Genomic DNA, 20,442 nt, shown 5'->3' with positions numbered 1-20,442 from the left:
TGTAAAATCATTTGAATGAGGTAGCTCTAAGCCTCTATCCATGAAAGACTGAATTAAATGCTTTTGCAGATTTGATTATAATGCCATGTTAGAAAGACTTTGCATGGACACATTGCACACCAATTACCGGTAGCACGAATGTTAAATGCAATTGGTGTTAGGGTGAAATTAGTGGTGGAATTTATCACTTCAAATGGCATTTGGCAAAAGAAGTAGGAAATAACACTACCATTTGCATAAGATGCCCTGGAGATGTCATATATTAGGCAAAACAAGCTGTTGATGCAATTTCATAGGTTAAGGCCAAAAAGGTGAGAAGTAGAGTTGAAATAAGTTCTAATTCTAAAGATGCTAGGAGGAATCACTTGGATGAGGAAGATGGTGCACAAGAGTTTTTCAAGGAATCTTGGTCAACACCTCCTATAGCACGTGGCCCAAACATAGGTGGAGGAAACATTAATGCTTTCTTTGCACCTTGTGCTACACCAGGATCACATAACATTTTGGTACTCCTCTAGCTTGCCATTCCATGCTGCCAGATTTCCATATTGACAAGGTATGGTGGATGCTATTGCAATTGCAGATCCTGGGTTTTGAGCCCCATCTTACGAGACATTGAAGGTTGGTATGCACAATGATGCAGCATAGGATGTTAAAGATGTTGTTAATGAGCATTGATTAGAGTGAGCTAATAGTGGTTGCACCATTATGTCAGATTGATGAATAGATAGAAGGAACCAAATCCTCATCAACTTCCTTATCTCTTGTGATATTGACACTATATTTTTGAAAATTGTAAATGCATCAGATGCAATCAAATCTGCAGCTGCATTGTTCAAGATATATGCCATGGTAGTCAAGGATGTAGGATCGTTAAATTTGGTTCAATTTATCACAGACAATGCTATTACTTGTGTTACTCATGAGAGACTCTGGACGAACAAATACCCTTGTATGTTTTTTACCCGACGTGCAACACATTGCCTTGATCAAACCCTAGAGGACATTGGAAAAACTGAATGGGTTAAAGAAGTATTGCAGAAGGCTCGCATAGTTACCAAATTTATCTACAATCACACAAGGGTTTTGTGTATAACGTGCTTTTTCATGGAGGGCAAGGATCTAGTTTGAGGAGGGATAATATTCCTTGCACTATAGAGTCTTTGTCGACAAAAGCTGAATTTGAAACGAAAGTTTGTTTAAAATGAGTGGATGGAACTTGGCTTCACAAATCAGCACATGGCATGGCAATGGTAGAGTACATGTATTCTACTAGTTTTTGGGATGTTGCTAAACAAGCTGTAGAATTTAAAGAGCCTTTAGTAAAAGTCTTGAGACTAGTGGATGAGGATAAATCCCTCATGGCATATTTGCATGAGGCCATGGATAGGGCCAAGGAGGTGATGAGAGGTAGAATGGAAAATAGTAGGGATAAGTATGTGCTACAATGGGACCTAATTGATCAGAGATAAGATTGACAGATGCACTCTCCTCTCCATGCCACATGATACTTTCTCAATCCAACATTGTTTTACAACTCTTCATTTAGGCAACTTGATGCTAAGATCACACAAGGCTTGTTCAAATGAATGGATAAAATGTTTCGAACTTCGAAGCAATTGTATGAAATTATGGAAGAGTTGCAAATGTATAGGCAAGCAAGAGATTTTTCTCTCTTCTAGGGCTGTTGTGGAAGGCAAATAGACATTCCAACCAAGGAGACTATAAAATTTTGGCAGTCTCTTTGTTTTGTGGACAATATTATTAAATGTGTTAAGATTTTAAGATATTCTTACATGATATCATCTCCATATAATGTGTTTTTCAGTGCATTGGTTGGATTTTTTGGTCACAAAACCAAAATTCTTAGGTAGATGGCCATAATTTGAGGCAGCCATGCAACTCATCCGCTTGTGAGCATAATTGGAGTGGTTTTTAACACATACATTCCAAGAAACGCAACCACCTAACACAACAACAGATGAATGACTTGGTGTTTGTTGACCACAACCTTTGCTTGAAGCTAAAGAAAGCTCAAGGTAAGACTTTTAATATGCTTGTAGTTAGTTGAAATTGTATTCATTGTGTTTTTGCAGTTGTAAGGCAAAGACTAATTTCTACATGGACGAAATGGAAAATATTGAGGAACACGAGTCATTTGACCTAGACAAGGTTGATCTAGAGTTTGAGTGGATTGCTGGTGTTGATAATTTTCTTGAGCTTGATGATTTCAAGATCATGATAGAGGCCAACATGGATCCTCATGTTATTGAACGAACTAGGAAAAGCTCTCACCCAGGAGCTTCATCATGAGGACCTCTTGCCCTCTAGCGTGTCATTGGTTCTAGCATGTGATTTTTTGGAACTTTATACTTAATTTATAGGTTGACTTTGTACAGAGTCACAAATCATATTGTAATTGACATTTTGACAATTGTCATCATCTAGTTATTATTCATGTTATTGTGGTATGTTTTGTGCAGTGTAATCAATGATATGAATATGAACAACAAAATCCTATTTTCTACAATTCATGGGTTGAACTCTTTATTTAATTTGCTCTCAATATATTTTTGTTATGGAAATGCCTTCAAATTTTTTAAAAATTAGTTTTTGACTCTTTCTTCATTTGTTATGTATTTTTATAAATCTGTTTTTTTCCTGATTTTCAAAAAATCTTAAACTTTTGATTTGCTGATTTTTACCCCAAAATATTTTTGCTGGTATGCCTACCAGTACGGGGGCCGCAATTGGGACTCTAAACTATATGATGGCTCAATGAATATAACTTAAATGTGTATGGCTGTTACTGGCAAAGGTACGATCTCTCCAAAATGGTATAGTAGCCTCACAAAACCAACTATTATCATATTTGTCTAAAACAGATAAAAGTGAAATAATATTATTGTTGGAAATTGGAATCTCATGAAATGTGAAACTAAATCTGAAGTCTTGAATGACCAATTGGAATTGGAATTAATTCCAATGTTTTGGCACAATTGCAATCTCTGGAGGTAATCACCTCAAGTGGATGAGAGGGTTTTTGTTCTCCATTCTAAAATGGAAACCAAGAGAGTTTTGGTCCTCCAGATTCCCTACACCAAAGGGATTTTGTTTATGGGTGTGGAGATGAACAAAAATTCTCCTTTTCTAAGAAAAGGTTTTGATAACAATAACAATGGATAACCTTTTATGCGCCAAACTATTCCATTTATAATCACCTTTTGAATTTGAGTTTCCTTTCCTACCTAACATTCGCTCCAAAGGTGTTGAAAAACATTCTTAAATAAAATATTACATTAGACCCACATTAATAAATAAATAATAATACATAAGTTGTCCTTTTACAATATTATAAAAGTAAAATTATTGGGACAAATTAAAATATTATTATTTAATTATTTCCCTAACTCTATCCTTAAGCCTATTGGAAATAAGAAATAGGTTGTGGGTCTCCTAATTATTTTAATTCTGAAAAGGGGACATGATTAATGATAATTACCCTTTTCTTTGCCTTTCAAACATCTTTTGAAGCTCCAACTTTCTTGGAGAGTGCCTTCCTTATCAGAATGGAGTTCAGTTAATGGTGTTGTGTTTAGGGGATCAAGATGATTTTTTTGATAATATCCGAGGGTAGTTTTGTCTTTTTGGGTGCATTCCAAGCTTCTTGGAGAAATGTTCTATTTTTGGAAACCGTCAATTTTTAACAAGTTGGATCTCCAGTGAGATTCTGTCTAAAGTCCACTGATTTTCACTTAGAAATTCACTATTTACTAACTAACAATTTGTCAATCAGATTACATGGAGTTGGATTTGTTTGAATGTGTTTGGTTTGTTTATTTTAACTTTGCAAGCTTGGTATCCGGTTCCAAATTAGTTTATTTCATAACAGCAGTCCACAACATAATTGAGTATAGATTACCATGGAACATTTAGCTAAAAAAGATGACAGAAATCTGCTGTTGCCAATATGAACAAACTTATTACAGAAATTGCAGAGAATTCTGGACTCTTTTATTCAATATATTGGGATGATATCAACATACAATGTGCAACAAATACATATGACATTGTTCTTCTCCTTAATCAGCATATGTTCATGATTTTTGCGCCTAGACAGAGTAGAGCAGAACTGAGTAAGAGAATGATTTTCAGAGCTCCATGTCCAAGATGGAAATGAGTTTCTAGCACCAGCGAACAGAAATCTATGCCTTTGGTTGATCGCCAAAGGCCTTTCTAAGAGTTCCACGACCCACCTCCAACTCATCCCAGATGTATTCTGCCACTATCGACCCACTCAGGAGCTCTATTCTTTATGAATCAGCTAGTAAATAACTGCCCAATAGACCAGGTCTCTTCCCCACAGTCTAAACACCCTTTTCCATCAGCCTCAACTTGGTAGGTTACATGCCAGCTTGTACAATTGACCCAGGATAGGCATGTGAATATCTGGCAGTCCCATGTCTTGTCAAAAAAGCAATTAAATTGGCTTAGGATGAGATTAAACGTCCAACTGTTCAAGGGTTTCTAGCACTTACATTTACCAAAATGAAATCACCTATTAAGGAGAACTACAATACTCAGTATTAAACTCCAAACTCTTCATCTAAATCGGATATCAACATCTAGCCAGGCATGAAGTATGATGACACATATGCAACAAACATTAACTATCAATATTTGCAAAAATTCTTCAAGAACTACAGAAATTTATCTTTGCAAAAGACTTCACAAATTTCATAATTCCAACCATTGAATCCAATGTGAGAAATCTGAATCTTCTTTCAAAGTTTCAAACAATTGGTTAGGGCAGATAGCTCATGACCAAAACCAACATTCCTTAGGGTTTCTGTTCTAGTGTTAAGTCACGCATTTGGAGCTGAAGGTTTATTATTAAAAAGTAATTTAAAATTATAATTTTCACAAAGTTCTAAGAATGCTTATAGAAGGGGAATTGGAGGAGAAATTTATTTTGAATATTTCATTCAAGTCTATTTCCTTTGTGAGGTTGAACATTATTCATCGCTTCTGCCTTCAATGAACCCTAAGGTAAGATTGTTATGGTGGTGATAGATTCCTCCTTATCCAATATTTTGTGATTCATTCAGGATCATAGTGTGTGCAGAAAAGATTAAGAGGTGGATTCATATGGGATTCACAATTGGGCATCAAGATTTGTGTTGGATTCAAAGGGTTTGCAAGAAGAATAAAATAATTTATTGGAGGTTTGCAGGCAAACAATAACTTATAGAATAGATAAGATTCAGAGTCGCCATCATTATGAAACTAGGTATCGACTGTTATTCACCATTTTTAATTTCTATTTGCTGTCTTTGGCGTCCATGGTTGTTGGTGTGAGGATTTTTTATCATAGTCAAAGGGTTGGATGATATTGTGAGTTCCTTGTTGGGCACTACTCACATAGGCAGCGAGGTGTTGCATTTTGAAGAAGGTATGTGGGCTTTGGAAGCCTCAATGCTGGCCATCATCATTCACTGAGATTGGCATGAGAGGTAATAAGGGGTTGCAGAAGACATGGTGTGGGTGTGAGACCTTTTGGGGCCATCTAGAGCACAGGCATAGCCATTTATCAGTACTACAGGAGGATTGTTAGTGATGTGTGGCACTTGGGAAGATTCCAAACCTTGTATGTTGGGATTCATATTGCAGCTGTTCAATAAGTGTTTAAAACTTTAATCTATTGTGATAAAAGGTTAGAAAATTGAAATATTCATATTTTGATATTCTGATATTTGAAAGAAGAAGTTGTCTTTTTTACATTTTATTATTTCCAATTATATTGAAGGAATGAGAATTATTTGACATAATGTCTCAATGAATCTGTGGATTTTGAATTGAGTTTATGGTGAAAATACATTCTAAAATCCTTAGATAAATTCAGTCCAAGTAATTGTAATCAGAGGTTCTTTATAATCAGTTGCATATGAAGTGTTTGACAAAATGTCTGCAAGATAAAATCAGTAAATTCTGAAGTTTGAAGCAATATAGACAGGAAAGGTTATTACAAATTTCCTCTTAGTAAAATCTTTGATTTGATTCCACACACTTTGCTGACAAAGTTATTCCATATGCTGATGAAGATGCTGTAGAAGTCCCTATCTGCTGAAGTCATAGTTGAAGTTGTTCCAGTTGTTGACGGAATCTTTTGTTGCTGAGGTCACGTGGTATACTGATGTCAATAAAGTTGTAAAACAGGATGATGAAATAAATTACCTTGCCATAGCAGATTTGACTCTACTTTCTTTTGCTGCAGAAGTCAGTTGGAACATTTCAAACCTCAAAACTCCTCAAAGCATGCCCAGAAACCACACACCATGCCCAAAATTCTCTCAGCCAATCTTACTATGCCCAAAATTTCCTCTTAGTAAAATCTTTGATTTGATTCCACACACTTTGCTGACAAAGTTATTCCATATGCTGATGAAGATGCTGTAGAAGTCCCTATCTGCTGAAGTCATAGTTGAAGTTGTTCCAGTTGTTGACGGAATCTTTTGTTGCTGAGGTCACGTGGTATACTGATGTCAATAAAGTTGTAAAACAGGATGATGAAATAAATTACCTTGCCATAGCAGATTTGACTCTACTTTCTTTTGCTGCAGAAGTCAGTTGGAACATTTCAAACCTCAAAACTCCTCAAAGCATGCCCAGAAACCACACACCATGCCCAAAATTCTCTCAGCCAATCTTACCATGCCCAAAATTGCTCTTAGACCTAGATGCTCTTGCATGACAATGTCATGCATTTTTGTGGGAACATCTTGAAAAATTCAAGTACACAAATTAAAAAAAAATCTACCTAGCTAACCCCTTAAATCTCAATCCTATGTCTCATCATCACCCCCCACACTTATTCCTCCCTTGAGCAATCCCCCTCTAAACCCTAAAAATCTCATTTCCATTCTCTGTCCTAGCTCACTGCTTCTACAACTACCTCAAGGATCAGTATGTTATATACCCCTAACCCTATAGTGTATATTGTGTCATGAGTAGTCAGCTTGTGGCTACTTTAACTCTTAAATAAGATACATTATAATTATTATAATCATTAATATGTCTTTAGGTCATCCTAGGAGTTATATTTAAGTATCTACGTCAGCCTTGGTGGTATCCAAGTTGTAAGTATGGTATATATAGGATGTATGGGCAAGTTATTATCATCACATGAAGTATTGAATTGTTCTTGAAGACTGTTGGAGGTTGCCCCCTCAAAGTGGATTAGAAGGTTGCCCCCTCAAAGTGGCATATTATTATCGAGTATTTGCAGCATATTTCCTATTATATTCATTTGTGCAAGTTATTTCATTAAACAGTACTTTGGCTCCAACCATGTGTAGGCTCTTTATTGCTTCTGTAACCATCTCACAAATGCCCACTCGTTATTCTCTCTTTGATTGCAATTTTCATGGCAGCAAGAAGAGCTCTGGAGCTTGCAAGTTTGAAGTCTGTTGTGACCATTTCACACATCGCCCCATCGCAAATGGGGACCCCCTCTTTTTGCTTGTTTTTCGCTCGTTTTCGCTTTCGTTTTTAGGGTTTTGTTAGTCAGTTAGTCGTCTGGATTTAGGGCCAAGCCTTAGGGTTTTAAATTTTGCCTTTTCAAGCCAAAATCCAGTCGTTTTTGAGAGCTTTTGAGCTTCTTTTCTAGAATGCAAATTTTGAATGCAATGATTTCGCCAAAATGGTCTAATTTTCAATTGGAATGTTCATGCAGAGCTTAAACTTGTCTAAGTGTTGACCGTCAATATGAATTTTTGTCTGATTGAATATTTTGACCAAATTTTGACTTTTTTTGAATTTTGATCCTGGGCATTGGAATTGATTTGTTTTCGCCTCGTGAAGTGTTAAAATGTGAAAAATCTTGTTATTTTGGCCTGTAGGAGCAAAATCGCTCCTGTCCCTCAGTGAAGGACGGGAGCTCAATTTCAAATATCTCATCATCCTTGCAGAGTCCAGACAAATTTTACGTTTGAAGTGATGGAGAACGACGAGATCTTTCCATTGAATATAAATTGAAGATTTTCATGAGCACAGAAAGGCCTCCAGGAGGAAAATCGCTCCTGTCCCTCAGTGAAGGACCGGAGCTACGATTCAAATTTCGCCTTGTCCTTGCAAGATTTTGATGACTTAGCAATTTGAGGACGTCCAAGGGAGGATGCTTTGCCAAATGAATATAATTTGAGATGCAAAAACGAAGGAGAATGACCTATATTGACCAGATCGCTCCTGTCCCTCTCCAAGGGACCAGGGCGAGGTACCTTGTAGCTCTCGTCCCTCTCCCAGGGACCAGAGCGATTTCCTTCATTTTGCAAAATCCAGACAAGGGTCAAGGCAAGTTTACGTTCAAAAGCAAGGGAAAACATGAGATGAACGCATTGAATATAATTTGAAGATTTTTTGGACGTCCATACCAGTGCTAAATGCCTAGTTCGCTCCTGTCCCTCAGGAAGGGACCAGAGCGATTTTTGATATAATTGCCTTTTTTTGCAAAATTACAAACAATGTCAAGGCATGAACGAATAGAGTGAAGAAGGACGAGCCCGTTGAATATGAATTTGGAAGGTGACAAAGTGAAATGAAGACCACAAGACCCAGATCGCTCCTGTCCCATGGAAAGGGACCAGAGCGATATCTACATAATGGTGTAAATTTCAAAAGGCAAACAAGTTTCGAGCAACCAAGAAGGTCGAAAGGACATCATTTCACGTAATGAAGATGATGGCAAGTTGATAAAAACAAGAACAAGCACATAATGATGAACTTCGCTCCTGTCCCTCAGGAAGGGACCAGAGCGATGTTAGATGTATTGATCATTCTGAGCAAGATTTACGTAAGGACAAGATTTCGCAAGGTCTTAGAGGGTCCACGGAAAGGTAGAAGGGTGATGCATGAAGATTTCAAACGTTAAATAATCACCAAAATTGACCTAGGGACCATATCGCTCCTGTCCCTCTCCAAGGGACCAGGGCGATTTGCTTTGGATCCTTCGTTTTGCTTCAAGTACGTGCTAAGTCAAGACTCCATAAGGATAAACAAAGTTCAAGCCATCATTTGATGATAACATACAAGAGTTTTAAACGTCCAAACATTGCTAATCAAGGTAAAAGCTCATATCGCTCCTGTCCTTTGGACAAGGACCAGGGCGATCCTATCAAAAGCGCTCATATTCTTCCTAAATCAAAGCAAGGCGAGGTTAAGCAAGACAAGGGACGGCGTTTGGAAAACATCACAATAAAAGATCGAAGGTCAAAAAATGCATATTGAACGTGAAAAAAATCAAGATCGCTCCTGTCCTTTGGACAAGGACCAAGGCGATACTATCAAAACACTCGCGTTCCTTCAAAGATCAAAGCGAAGCGAGGTTAAGGAGGTACAAAGGACAACGTTTGAAGGACATTGCAAAGGAGATCGAAGTTTAAAAGTCGCCAAGATCAAGGAGAAATAATAGATCGCTCCTGTCCCTCTCCAAGGGACAAGGGCGATGGTCCCTTTAATACGTCCAAACACATAATGAAGACAAATGGAATAAGCGCAAAGGACACAAGCAATGATATTGTTCGCCTTACAATAAAAGATTGAAGGTCAAAGATACAAGATGAACATGAAGACATGGAGATCGCTCCTATCCCTCTCCAAGGGACCAGAGCGATGAGGTACGTCCCTTTATTGTTCATATTTTTGGCGCCAAATTAAACAATTCGAATTTGCTTTAAATGCTAAATCAATTTAAAAAATTGAAGATTCATTTCTATTTGGCATTTAATATGGCGTTATCTCTTATTAATTATTTTTTACCTTTATTTAAAATCGAAATTTGCAAATTAAAAAACGCAAGGCATTAATAGTTAATTAATTACTTAATAAAAATCGAATTGGAGCGCTCATATATGGAAGTCGGCCTTGTTATGTCATTGCAAATCATTTAAAAATCGTTTGAAATTGTTATATTTTATCAAGTCGGCCTAAGGGATAAATCGATGAGAGCGCTATATATATAGGGGGGTGAAAACTATTATTTTCACATCATTATTTTACCTCTCTACATGCGAATTAAGGTGGCGCGAGTTTCATTCATCCAAAGGTGGCGCTAGTATCATCTTGTGTGGAGTGCGAAGTGTGTTTGAAGAGGTGCGAATTCCATCCAAGGTGGCGTAAGCAATCAAAAGGTGGTGCGAATTTGAAGACCACACCAAGTGCGAGCTTGAGGATACATTGAGGCGAATTTGTTAAGGACTTGGAGATTTGTTTATGCGAACTTGAAGACCCATTTGAGACCACGTCCAAGGCGATAATTGAAGATCACGTTCTATCCAGAGGTGGCGAAGTCAATTTTGAGGAGATCATATTGAAGATTATCTTATACCTCAATTTTGCCTAGGCAAATTTTGTTTTTGCATTCTAGAGTTAGCTCTCTATCGAGGTATGGCGATTTAATTGTTATTGCTTTATTCATTCATCGTCATATTTCAAATTTTGAAATTTTGATTCTTGAATTTCTCTTAGCTCAATCGTTGTATTTTAGGAAATGATAATTCTAGAGACTTATCATGAGGTTTCCTAAAATTTATCTCTCTTATTTGCGTTATTTATTGCAAAATCTATTTCTTACAATGAAATGTTGTGTAGGTATGGCGACCCCAAAGGCGGGAGCATCCACCAGTCGCTCGGCTCTCATGAAAGAAGATCAGAAGACCGAAGAAGTGGAGACCAAGATCGTGTCCAAGTGGAGCAACATTGGAGATACCAACTTGGGGAACTTTAGCACGAAGAAGTTCCGAGAGGTCCCTTACATCGGCAAGCCATCACCTGTCGCCCGGAGAATAATAGAGAGTGGCATCATCAAGGCGGCCAGTTTTCCTCCAGCCATTCAGTGCCACGAGTTGATGATCGAGTGTGCCCGTCATTACAATCCACAGTCCAGGACAATTGTGTCCAACGAAGGAAACACTTTGGCGTACCTTTCAGAGGAAGCCATAAGTGAAGCCTTCCATCTTCCAGAGCACAGGGACATGATATACAAGAGCATTGAAGGAGCCAGATCAGTGTACGATGATGATCCAGATGCTTGCCTAAGCATAATCAACAAGAACTGGCTACTTAAGAGTCGTCCCCGTCTGAGCAAAGTACCGAACACACCACACAGGATTGATTTCCAAGAGGAGTACAGAGATTTGATCACCATGCTCAACAGAGTTACAGGAGCACCTCATGCCTTCTATTTTGAGAAATGGATGTTTTACTTCATCCAGGTGATTGTTCAAGGAAAGGGTACAATACATTGGGCTAGGATAATTAGCCATTGCTTAGACGTACAGTTGAGAAGACTCAGGGCTACTAAGTCCTTCCACATGAGTTCATACGTCATCTATGCCTTAATCAGGAGTGTTGAGTACGCAGGACTACCTCACAGGGGAGTGATTGGAAGAGGACCCGGCGAGGTCAGAGTTTGTGAATCCTATACCTACTTGCATCATCCACCAGGGAAGAACTACAAGTTAATCAATGATACTTTCACGATGAACATCACAAGGACGTTGCAAGGAGGGATTCACAACAGATTATCTCAGGATGCCCAGGAGTTCATCAAGAGGTACGGTGCTTGGTTCATTCAGTTTCCCAAGTTCACTTACATTAGAGTGTATGGATGTCCTTTACCTCCATACATGTTGCCGAGGTACCCGACAGACAGAATTGTGTTACTTGAAGTAACAAGGCAGTTGGCAGCATATGTGAAGGCATTCAGACACAGACATCAGAATGGAGTTCAGGTACCTATTATTTTGGGTAATTCAGTTGAGGTATGTCCTAATGTCTTAGCCATGGATGACGCGGAGAAGGAGTTAGCCTTGTATCCTTTTTCATCTTTTGCTTGGAGGAATAGTTTTGATCCTCATGGACATTTAGAGGAGACGGTCGGTAGAAGATTTAGACATGAGTACCAGATTGAAGATTTTATGATAAATCTCCTAGATGATCTCGAAGTGAAACGAAAGATACATTCTAGATTGCCTTTGGATTTCATCAGGAAATGTAAGATTTACAGAGTAGCCGACCAAGCTCAGGACAACGGCAGGCACATCCAATCTTCATATGATAGAGAAAGCAAAACAATAAGTTTGAATTGGAATGAGCCCGAGGCCGTGGATTTAGATGATTTGATGGCACCAGTCTTGTCTTGTACTCGCAGATGGGTAGACGTTCAGCATCAGAAGTTGAGAGAACAAGGCATAGCCATGTCTTTTACTTTGGAAGAAAAGCCAGCCGAAGGTGGAGCCAGTGTTAGTGAAGGCAATCCTAATCCTAGGAATTCAGGTGAAGGTAACCTTCGATGTGCCAGTGAGGGCAATCTCCATTCGAGAGGTTCAAAGAGAAAGGAAAGATCAGAAAAGAAAGAGCCTTCCAAGAAAAAGCAAGGTGCTAACAAAGATCAAACACCAGGTACTTCTTCCAGGCCAGAGGATAGAACAGTTCGAGTGGAAGAATCCATGGAATCGATGGTACAGAATGACAGACAGGAAGAAGAACAGGCACAACATGTTTCATCCGATGGATCTCTCCAAGACTATGATTTAGATAATGATAATGAAGTAACATCTCCTCCCAGACAAGAAGAAATAGTACATAAAGAGATTCAAGTTCAAGAGACAAGATCAAATATCCCAGATTGGTTGAAGGAAAGATTGACTAAGGTGATCGTAATTGAGGACGAGGACAGTGCAATTGATTTAGAGAGCCTTGTTGGACGTTCACATATGACAACAGAGAAGAAGAAGGCTACAAAGATGTCCAAGATGGTTCGAGATGAGACTGGATCTAGAAAACTGCAGATAGCTACACCGGCAGCAGACAAATATGAGGGTGAGATCCTAGCAGAAGACTATCATATACAGACTATTGAGTTAGGACCGTCCACAACAGAGCAGACTTTAGATGATGCCACCGACACATTTGAGGCATTGAAGGACAAGTTTAGAGAAGAAGTAGAAAAGAATAGAAAGCTTGAGAAAGAGGTCGGTGCATGGAGGACATATTTCAGTCACATCAATGAACCTTTGGGACGTCAGGATCCAGTTAGATCACCATTGCAGGCATTGCCCCTTCAATCAATCAATGAAGCAGAAAGATTCAGGAATATGGTCCAGCGTACATGTAGTTGGATGGATAGATCTCACACGGTGGCCATTGAGTTTGTTACAAGGATGTCGAAGATCACCCATCAGGCTATCCAAGTTCTTGAGATTATTCACAGATTGATGGCAACAGTAGCTGCATTTGCCCATACCAAGGACGTTGTCATCCCTGTCTTGAAAGTTATAAGACACACATCCAGAAGAATTTTAGCACAAGAGAGGATCTTAGAAGGTGATTCTCACAGTTTGTTTCAGTGGTCAACCTTACTCCATATAAAGAGTGTTCTCTTTGAGGACATCAGTGTTAGATGTGGTCAAGTTGAGGAGGTGATCAATCCGATCCAGGACAGAGTATTTGAGGTACTTCGTACCATTCTTGGCAGAAGGATCGAGGTCGAGACAGATGTGGATTTACAAGAATTTGAAGATAGAATCAAGATCATCTTTCGCAAGGACGCAGATGTTACAGATGAGCAGTATGATCAGATGTATGCCACCATGCTCCTGATTGATAGAACAAAGGAACTTGAACCTACTTGGGACACAGCTCTTCTAGATGCGTTTGATCAGGTTATCCACTTAGAAGAGAGTATCAAGAATCTTCCCGAGATTCCAAGCACAGAAATCGAAGGAATCGTGACAAAATTCATTGCATATGCTAAGAAAGAGAATTGGAAAGGGAATAAGATTCTAGATGAAAGGTTGTTACAGATGACATGACATCTTATTTCTCATTGGTTGATACCTCCTAGATTTTTGTGCCAAATTTAATATCTGGCTATGTATTTAATATTGTTCAGTAAAAAGGAGGTCATTTGTAACAAACCCTAATTAGGGTTTAGGTGTCATGATCTTATCCATTGATTTACTTTCAATCTGGACCTTTCATTGTAACTGGGGATGCTATTTATACCCCCATTTTTCATTTCATTTGGTGTTAGTTAATAGTCGAATAGTCAGATAAGAGTGAAATAGAGAGATTAGAGTTGTAAGCAATTTTTATTTTGTAGCAAGATTGAGTCTTGAAGAGAGAAATTCAAGCAATTGTTGTATATGATGACTTGGAAATCAATAAAATATTGAAGTTATGGTGTTTTGTTGCAAATCTCTTAAGTTATCTTCATGGTTGTTGGATGTACTTGAATCACGCTCAATCAAAGTAGTTTGTTAATTTGAAAGGCTAAGTGTGAGATTTGATATTTGGTAGGATTCGCAATCCAAACCACTAGCTTCTTGCTGATTGTAGGAACGCCTTGCGTGGTCGACTGGAAAACATTTTGAGTCCTTAACCTTCAAGCATTTTCGCATCTAGGACATGTACCTTCGTAGTAGTGTCCTTGGTCTTTGATGCATTGAACCATTATTACCTTAGAAGATCGCATTAATTTCAATTGAGTTGTTATCTTATGGCAAAATTGAAGTTGGTTGAGTCTTGCCAAATCTCATTCATGCTAAGTCGTTCATAGGGTTAGGCTAGATTAGACTTCCTTAAACCCTGTCCTTTTTCCATTTTTTGAAAGTTCCTTTTAGATTAGTAAAATCTTCGAGCTTTTGAATCCGTAAGACGCCTTGAAGGAAACAGCAAATCACATCATACCACTAAAAAAGCTTGTCCACACGTGGAGACCCCACTAAAAGAACCTTGGAGTCCATCTAACTGATCCTTTTTTGCAGATCTTCAGCAGTTAGAGACTATTTTCTCAAGAGAGGATAAGATGCCTGTTGGTATTTTATTCTGTGTATGATCGTGTACAAAAATACACGTCAACAAAGTCTCATATCAATTCTTGAGCAAACTCTCATATAGCAGTACCCAAATCTTGGTAACTCAGGTGTCAAGATTAATTTGCACTTGCTTTTATGAGTTTGTAATGGTTGGAGGCATACTTGATAGCAGATTAGTACTGCCTTGAAGCACGATTGTAGGAAAAACTTGAAATCTGAATTCTCTTTTTGGTTATGAATTGCCCTGAACTTCAAAGTTATTGCTGCAATAATCATTTGTCTCATTCTGTCTAATTCAATAATCATGCTTATCATAAACGCCTACTCACACATAAGAGATAATAAAAAAGTGACAACAATCTTCATTAGTTAATCAATGTACTGTTTCTAAATAAAAGTTGATTGAGCATCCTTCCTACAATCCATGCTAGCCCGAGTGACTATCTTGCTGCAAAGTACAGATAATTTAATCAAAGTTGAAATAAAGAGGATAAATTTCCTATAGATTTAACTATGACATCTCTACTGTCCTTTACTTAAAACAAGAAAATGAAACAGCATTTTGTTGTTGAAGATTTTTATATGCATGGTCTGCTCAATTATAATTTATAAACAAACATTACAATTAAACAGCATACGGTGTCTCTGAAAGAGGGAAATAATATTGTCAGAAGACACATGAAATTTAATATTGCACATGTACATAGTTCCTTAATTCTATTCCTTTATAATCGTGCAGATTTGACTTGTCTCTAAGCTTTAAGGAAGCAGTTTTTGGAGTTGTGAAGGAGTTTGATATATTTTTCTGGAAGACTTGTGGAAGTTGCATGGGGAATGGGGAAAAGTCTGGTGCAAGCAGTCGTAAATGTCAAGATTGCAGAGGCAAAGGCCATGTGAAGAAAACACAGAGGATGTCGTTCGGGGTTGTTTCACAGGTATGAAAGGATTCCACAAATTTGGTTATATGTGTGGATTCTCTAATTGTAATTTTAACTTGTAGAAATAGTGTTAGATAATCCGTTCTTTCTATCCTATTTTATGTCTTGTCTCCAACAATATACAACATTCTGTATTAAACCATAATCTAAGTTTCTCAGTTTATAACATACAACCATTCAACTAAAATGCCTGTATAAGATCCAGAGACGTTTCTTTATAAATCATCTGTATTGTAATCAGCTATATACACATTGGTTGATTGGACATGCACTGAATTTAATATAGCCAATTAGTTTTAGTAAAGATTGGACTCCAGTCACTTAGTGGCTGATTTTAGGCTGCATATTTGAGGCCTGTTATTTAGTTATTTGCATGCAAATCCAATTAGATGCGGCTAGGAGCATTGAGATATGACTCCATCGTGTTTTCCTGCAGTCAGTTGATTCCTATGCCTGAAAGCCATTAGTAAAAATTGCATTTAACATGTCAAAACTATGGGCCCTGAGTAGTTGTATACTTTACCTGTTCCGATTGCTTTATACATATGGACATTGGAAATTGATTAGTGAATGTAAAGTGATTATACATGATCAAAGCATGATTGTCAAAAGTTGCAAGAAAATTAAAGGTGACTGAACAATAGAAGAAATTATAACAATGTTCTACGAAAGACTTATATGCAAGTTTAATTACATCAACTTCTATTGGATCAATCAAGAAATGATGAATTTGTGTGTAGGCAATGAAGTCAGCTAAGATAATGTTATTTATTTATCCTCGAACCTGCTTGATGGTTTGCCCAACATGCCATATTACCCAATTCTCAGTTATATTGAAAAATGTAATGTATTGGCATTTTCTAAAGTTGAAGAATTGATTTTGGTGATTTCTTCATAATTTTTAAATTATTTTATACCAATATTTATCTTGTGAAGGGTTTGAAGAAAAACACACACTTACACTTATCGGGGGGCGGGGGCGAGGTGGGGGGGGTTGGGGGGGGTGTAAGGGTGAATCAATATAAGACAATCTTTTACTTATTAAAACTTTAGCAATCATGATAAGGCAATCAAAACTTCCACACAAATAAGAGACACAAGATTTTACATGGAAACCCTTTCAGGAGAAAACCATGGTGAATAATTGTTTGGATCTACTATCCAAATCTAGCCTCATCAGAAAGAAATCTTCTTTACAAAGCTTTGTAGTTGTAGACACCTAAAATTGACCATTATTGTTTGGTTGATTTATCTGTGTCATTCATCTATCCTCTCTATCTTCATTAATTAAGTAATTTATTATTATTTAATTAATTATCCTATTATTATGTTTTTTGCCTATCCCGTAAGGTAATTCATTTAATTCCAACAAACCTTTAACCCTTTCATCCATAGCAGCACAAATTGTTTGGGGAAAAAATCAGCAAACCAAAAGTATAAGATTTTTTGAAAAAAATTGAGAAAAAATCGGGAAAAAATCAGATTTAAAAAAAACATAAAAAATTGTAGAAAAAGAGAAAAACAATTATTTAAAAAAATTTAAGGGCATTTCTATAGCATAGAGATATAAAGAGCAAATAAAATAGAGTTTAACCCATGAATTATAGAAAATAATTTTTTGGTGTTTATTTTCATATTGCTTATTACATGGGCAAATATTCAGTTAACTTTTTAAGAGGGTAGTCAACAAATACACCAAATAGTTGTCTAAGTCTGAGATCAAATATTAGCTAAGTCTATGAAGTAATTGAGATCAAAAGTTAACAGACAAATAGTAAAAGTGGAAGGCATTTTGAAGTTATCAAAGAATTTCATCTTGATTGAGGTAAGGAGTTTTGTAGGTTTGATTCAATAATTTAGAAAGATTATCAAATCATATTCCACAATTGCAATGCTTTATATCATAGCAAGAAATGTCAAAAATCATTTGGGGAAAAATTGGCAAACCAAAAGTACAAGATTTTTTGAAAAAGTGGGTAAAAAATTTGGATTTTAAAAAATCATAAAAAATTGTAGAAAAATAGACTCAAACTACTTTTTTTAAAACTTAAGGACATTTCCATAGCATAGAGATATATAGAGTAAATAAAATAGAGTTTAACCCATGATTGTAGAAAATTGATTTTTGTTGTTTATATTCAGATTGCTGATTACATAGGCAAATATTCATTTGGGTAGTCATGAAATACACCAAATAGTTGTCTAAGTCTGTGATCAAAGATTAGCTAAGTCTATGAAGTTGCTGAGATCAAATTTTATCAGATAGAGATCCAGTTATTGTTAGGAATTTAGTTAAGTTGCCAGTATGGGTACGGGTATGAGTATGTGGGTACGGTATGCTGGTACAACAAATTCTTTTAGGGGGGTTTGGGTACGTACAAAAAAATATAAAAAATCATAAATATATACATATATGCAGCCTAAAAAAGTAGAAACAAAAATTAAATTTAGAATCCCAAATATCATCCATATGCTAAACAAAACTTGGAACTATCATATGTGATATAAATATAACAAATTTACTCTAAGTCTGATATGATATCCATTTGTCAAAATTTGAAAGTTATTATAGATATATCGAATTCATTGTTCATTGGTTCAATAATAAATTAACACAATTAATAGTCAGCATCATATGGGTCACTAGGCAGATCAAGATCAACATCATCATTGACATTAGATGATGTAGCTAGATTAGTGAAACCACATGCAGCCTCACTGCCACTTGCACTAGCAGCAAGCTGGCTATTGGACTCCCCAGAAAGTAAAGAATGTGTGGCAGCTGAAAAATCCAAGTCAGTTCACTTTGGATCTACATCCCAAAAATTTGTGCCCCCTTGTACTCATTTTGTTTATGAGTAAGAAGGCACAAGTTTGAATGCACATAAACAAGCTCTTCCACCTTACTTGCTGCCAATCGGTTGCGTTTCACTGAGTGGATAAAGGACTATGTGCTCCAATTTTTCTCAGATGAAGAGGAACTAGCAACCTATTGAATAATTGACTCAAAGTTAGAGGGTGACAATTATAAAATTAACTTTAAATTTTAAATTAATAATTTTATTATTTCAAAATAGTAAAAAATATAAATTTAGAGAGCAATGAAAATTAAGAAACTTTCTTGCGATAAAAGTTTGATTGCAAGAGTTTGAAGGTGTGTTGATGTATGGCCATTGAGGTACCACCAAGCATGAGCATTCTTCTTAGACTTGTCGCGGAGAGTGGAAACACTTTGACCATTGGAGGCTACAAAATCAGCAAACTCACTTGTCATTAAATCCTCCATTTCAAAACCGGGGAAGAGTTTAGTAAGTTCTGTCCTACACCCTTCATTGACTTCTGAATCTATATATGGTGGTACACTTGATGGCTTAGCGAGCATTTCATCATTGTAAAATTTGGGAGTCAATGCAAATGCAAGAAGATGTAGTGGGGTGGTCATTTTGTTCCACTGCGCAACACAAATTGATTGAACCTCTTTGAAGAAAGTTTGTTTGGGATCTTGCTCTTTTGCATTGATGATGGCTTTCATTTTGTCAATCATCGATTCAATGCTATCGTATACCTCTCCTAAACATGGGTGATCCATGTCAATGTAGCGGATCATACTCATGATGGGCTCAGTGAAACTCAGAAGATATTCCACTCGTTCCCACCAAGTGTCATCTAGGATCATGTGCTTTACATTTGTTGCTCTTTCAGCATTGGATTGCCTCCATAGGGACCAACTTTGACTAATTGCCATGCTAGCAAGTGGCTCCCGCACCTTCACAAGTCGCCTCAAGACGATTGCGTTGGATGAAAATCGAGTCTCAGCAATGTATTCAAAAATAAAAAATTAAAATTAAAATACAATGAAGACATGATCAAATTTAAAAAATAAGTTAGTGAGTACTAAAGCGAAATGTAAATTTTAAAAATTGAAGTGTTTCAATTACCTTTGGCAACTCCAATTGTGAAAATGATTTGAAAATGGGCTGTGACATGCTATGGTTTGTGATGAACATTTGGATCTCTTCAACCTCAACATAGATTTGTTTGATCTAATGTATTTTCTTATCCAACATTTGTAGCATGAGGTTGAGAGAGTGGACATCACAAGGTGTCCAGTATATGTGTTCAAATTGTGTCTCAATCAACATACTTGCAACTCTACAATTCTTTGCATTGTCCGTTTTTACTTGGACAACATTTGAGGTCCCACATCCTGAATGCATTGTATAGGATGTTAGCAATAAATTGTGCATCCTTCATTCGTCCCTCACAATCCACAATTTTCAAAAGCATTGCCCCTTTAGGTCACACTGCAATTACATTAATTAATGGCCGATTTTTGGTATCCTTCCATCCATCAGAAATGATGGACACCCCTATTTCTTTCCATGAATTTCTAATGGGAGCCAATGCATTGTCTATGCTTTTCACCTCCTTTGCTAGTAAGGTGCTATGCACCTTCTCATAACCTGGCCCTGTGTACCCTTGTGGAGCCTCATACACTTTTCTCAACATATCCTACCAATATGGTGATTGTACCACATTAAATGACAAGCCGTTTGCATATAGACATCTTGCAATGGATTGATATGCAATCTCTCTAACATCATTCTTAAATGCTCTCTATTATGGTCCCT

General features: G+C 37.0%; 1 protein-coding gene across 3 annotated transcripts in view; it reads left to right on the top strand.

Moving 5' to 3' along the window:
• LOC131031023 (uncharacterized) overlaps positions 1-20,442 on the top strand; it is a 235,747-nt gene that overhangs the window by 153,055 nt on the left and 62,250 nt on the right. For all 3 annotated transcript variants that reach the window (XM_057962026.2, XM_057962027.2, XM_059218121.1), the window contains one exon: positions 15,613-15,808. In XM_057962026.2, the coding sequence (XP_057818009.2) occupies positions 15,613-15,808 (196 nt within the window). The remainder of the gene's footprint in view (positions 1-15,612; positions 15,809-20,442) is intronic.

This window comes from Cryptomeria japonica, chromosome 3 (genome assembly GCF_030272615.1).
Source record: "Cryptomeria japonica chromosome 3, Sugi_1.0, whole genome shotgun sequence".
Classification (NCBI taxonomy): Eukaryota; Viridiplantae; Streptophyta; class Pinopsida; order Cupressales; family Cupressaceae; genus Cryptomeria; species Cryptomeria japonica.
The sequence above is the reverse complement of the archived record's forward strand: the minus strand, read 5'-3'. Positions and strand labels throughout refer to the sequence as shown.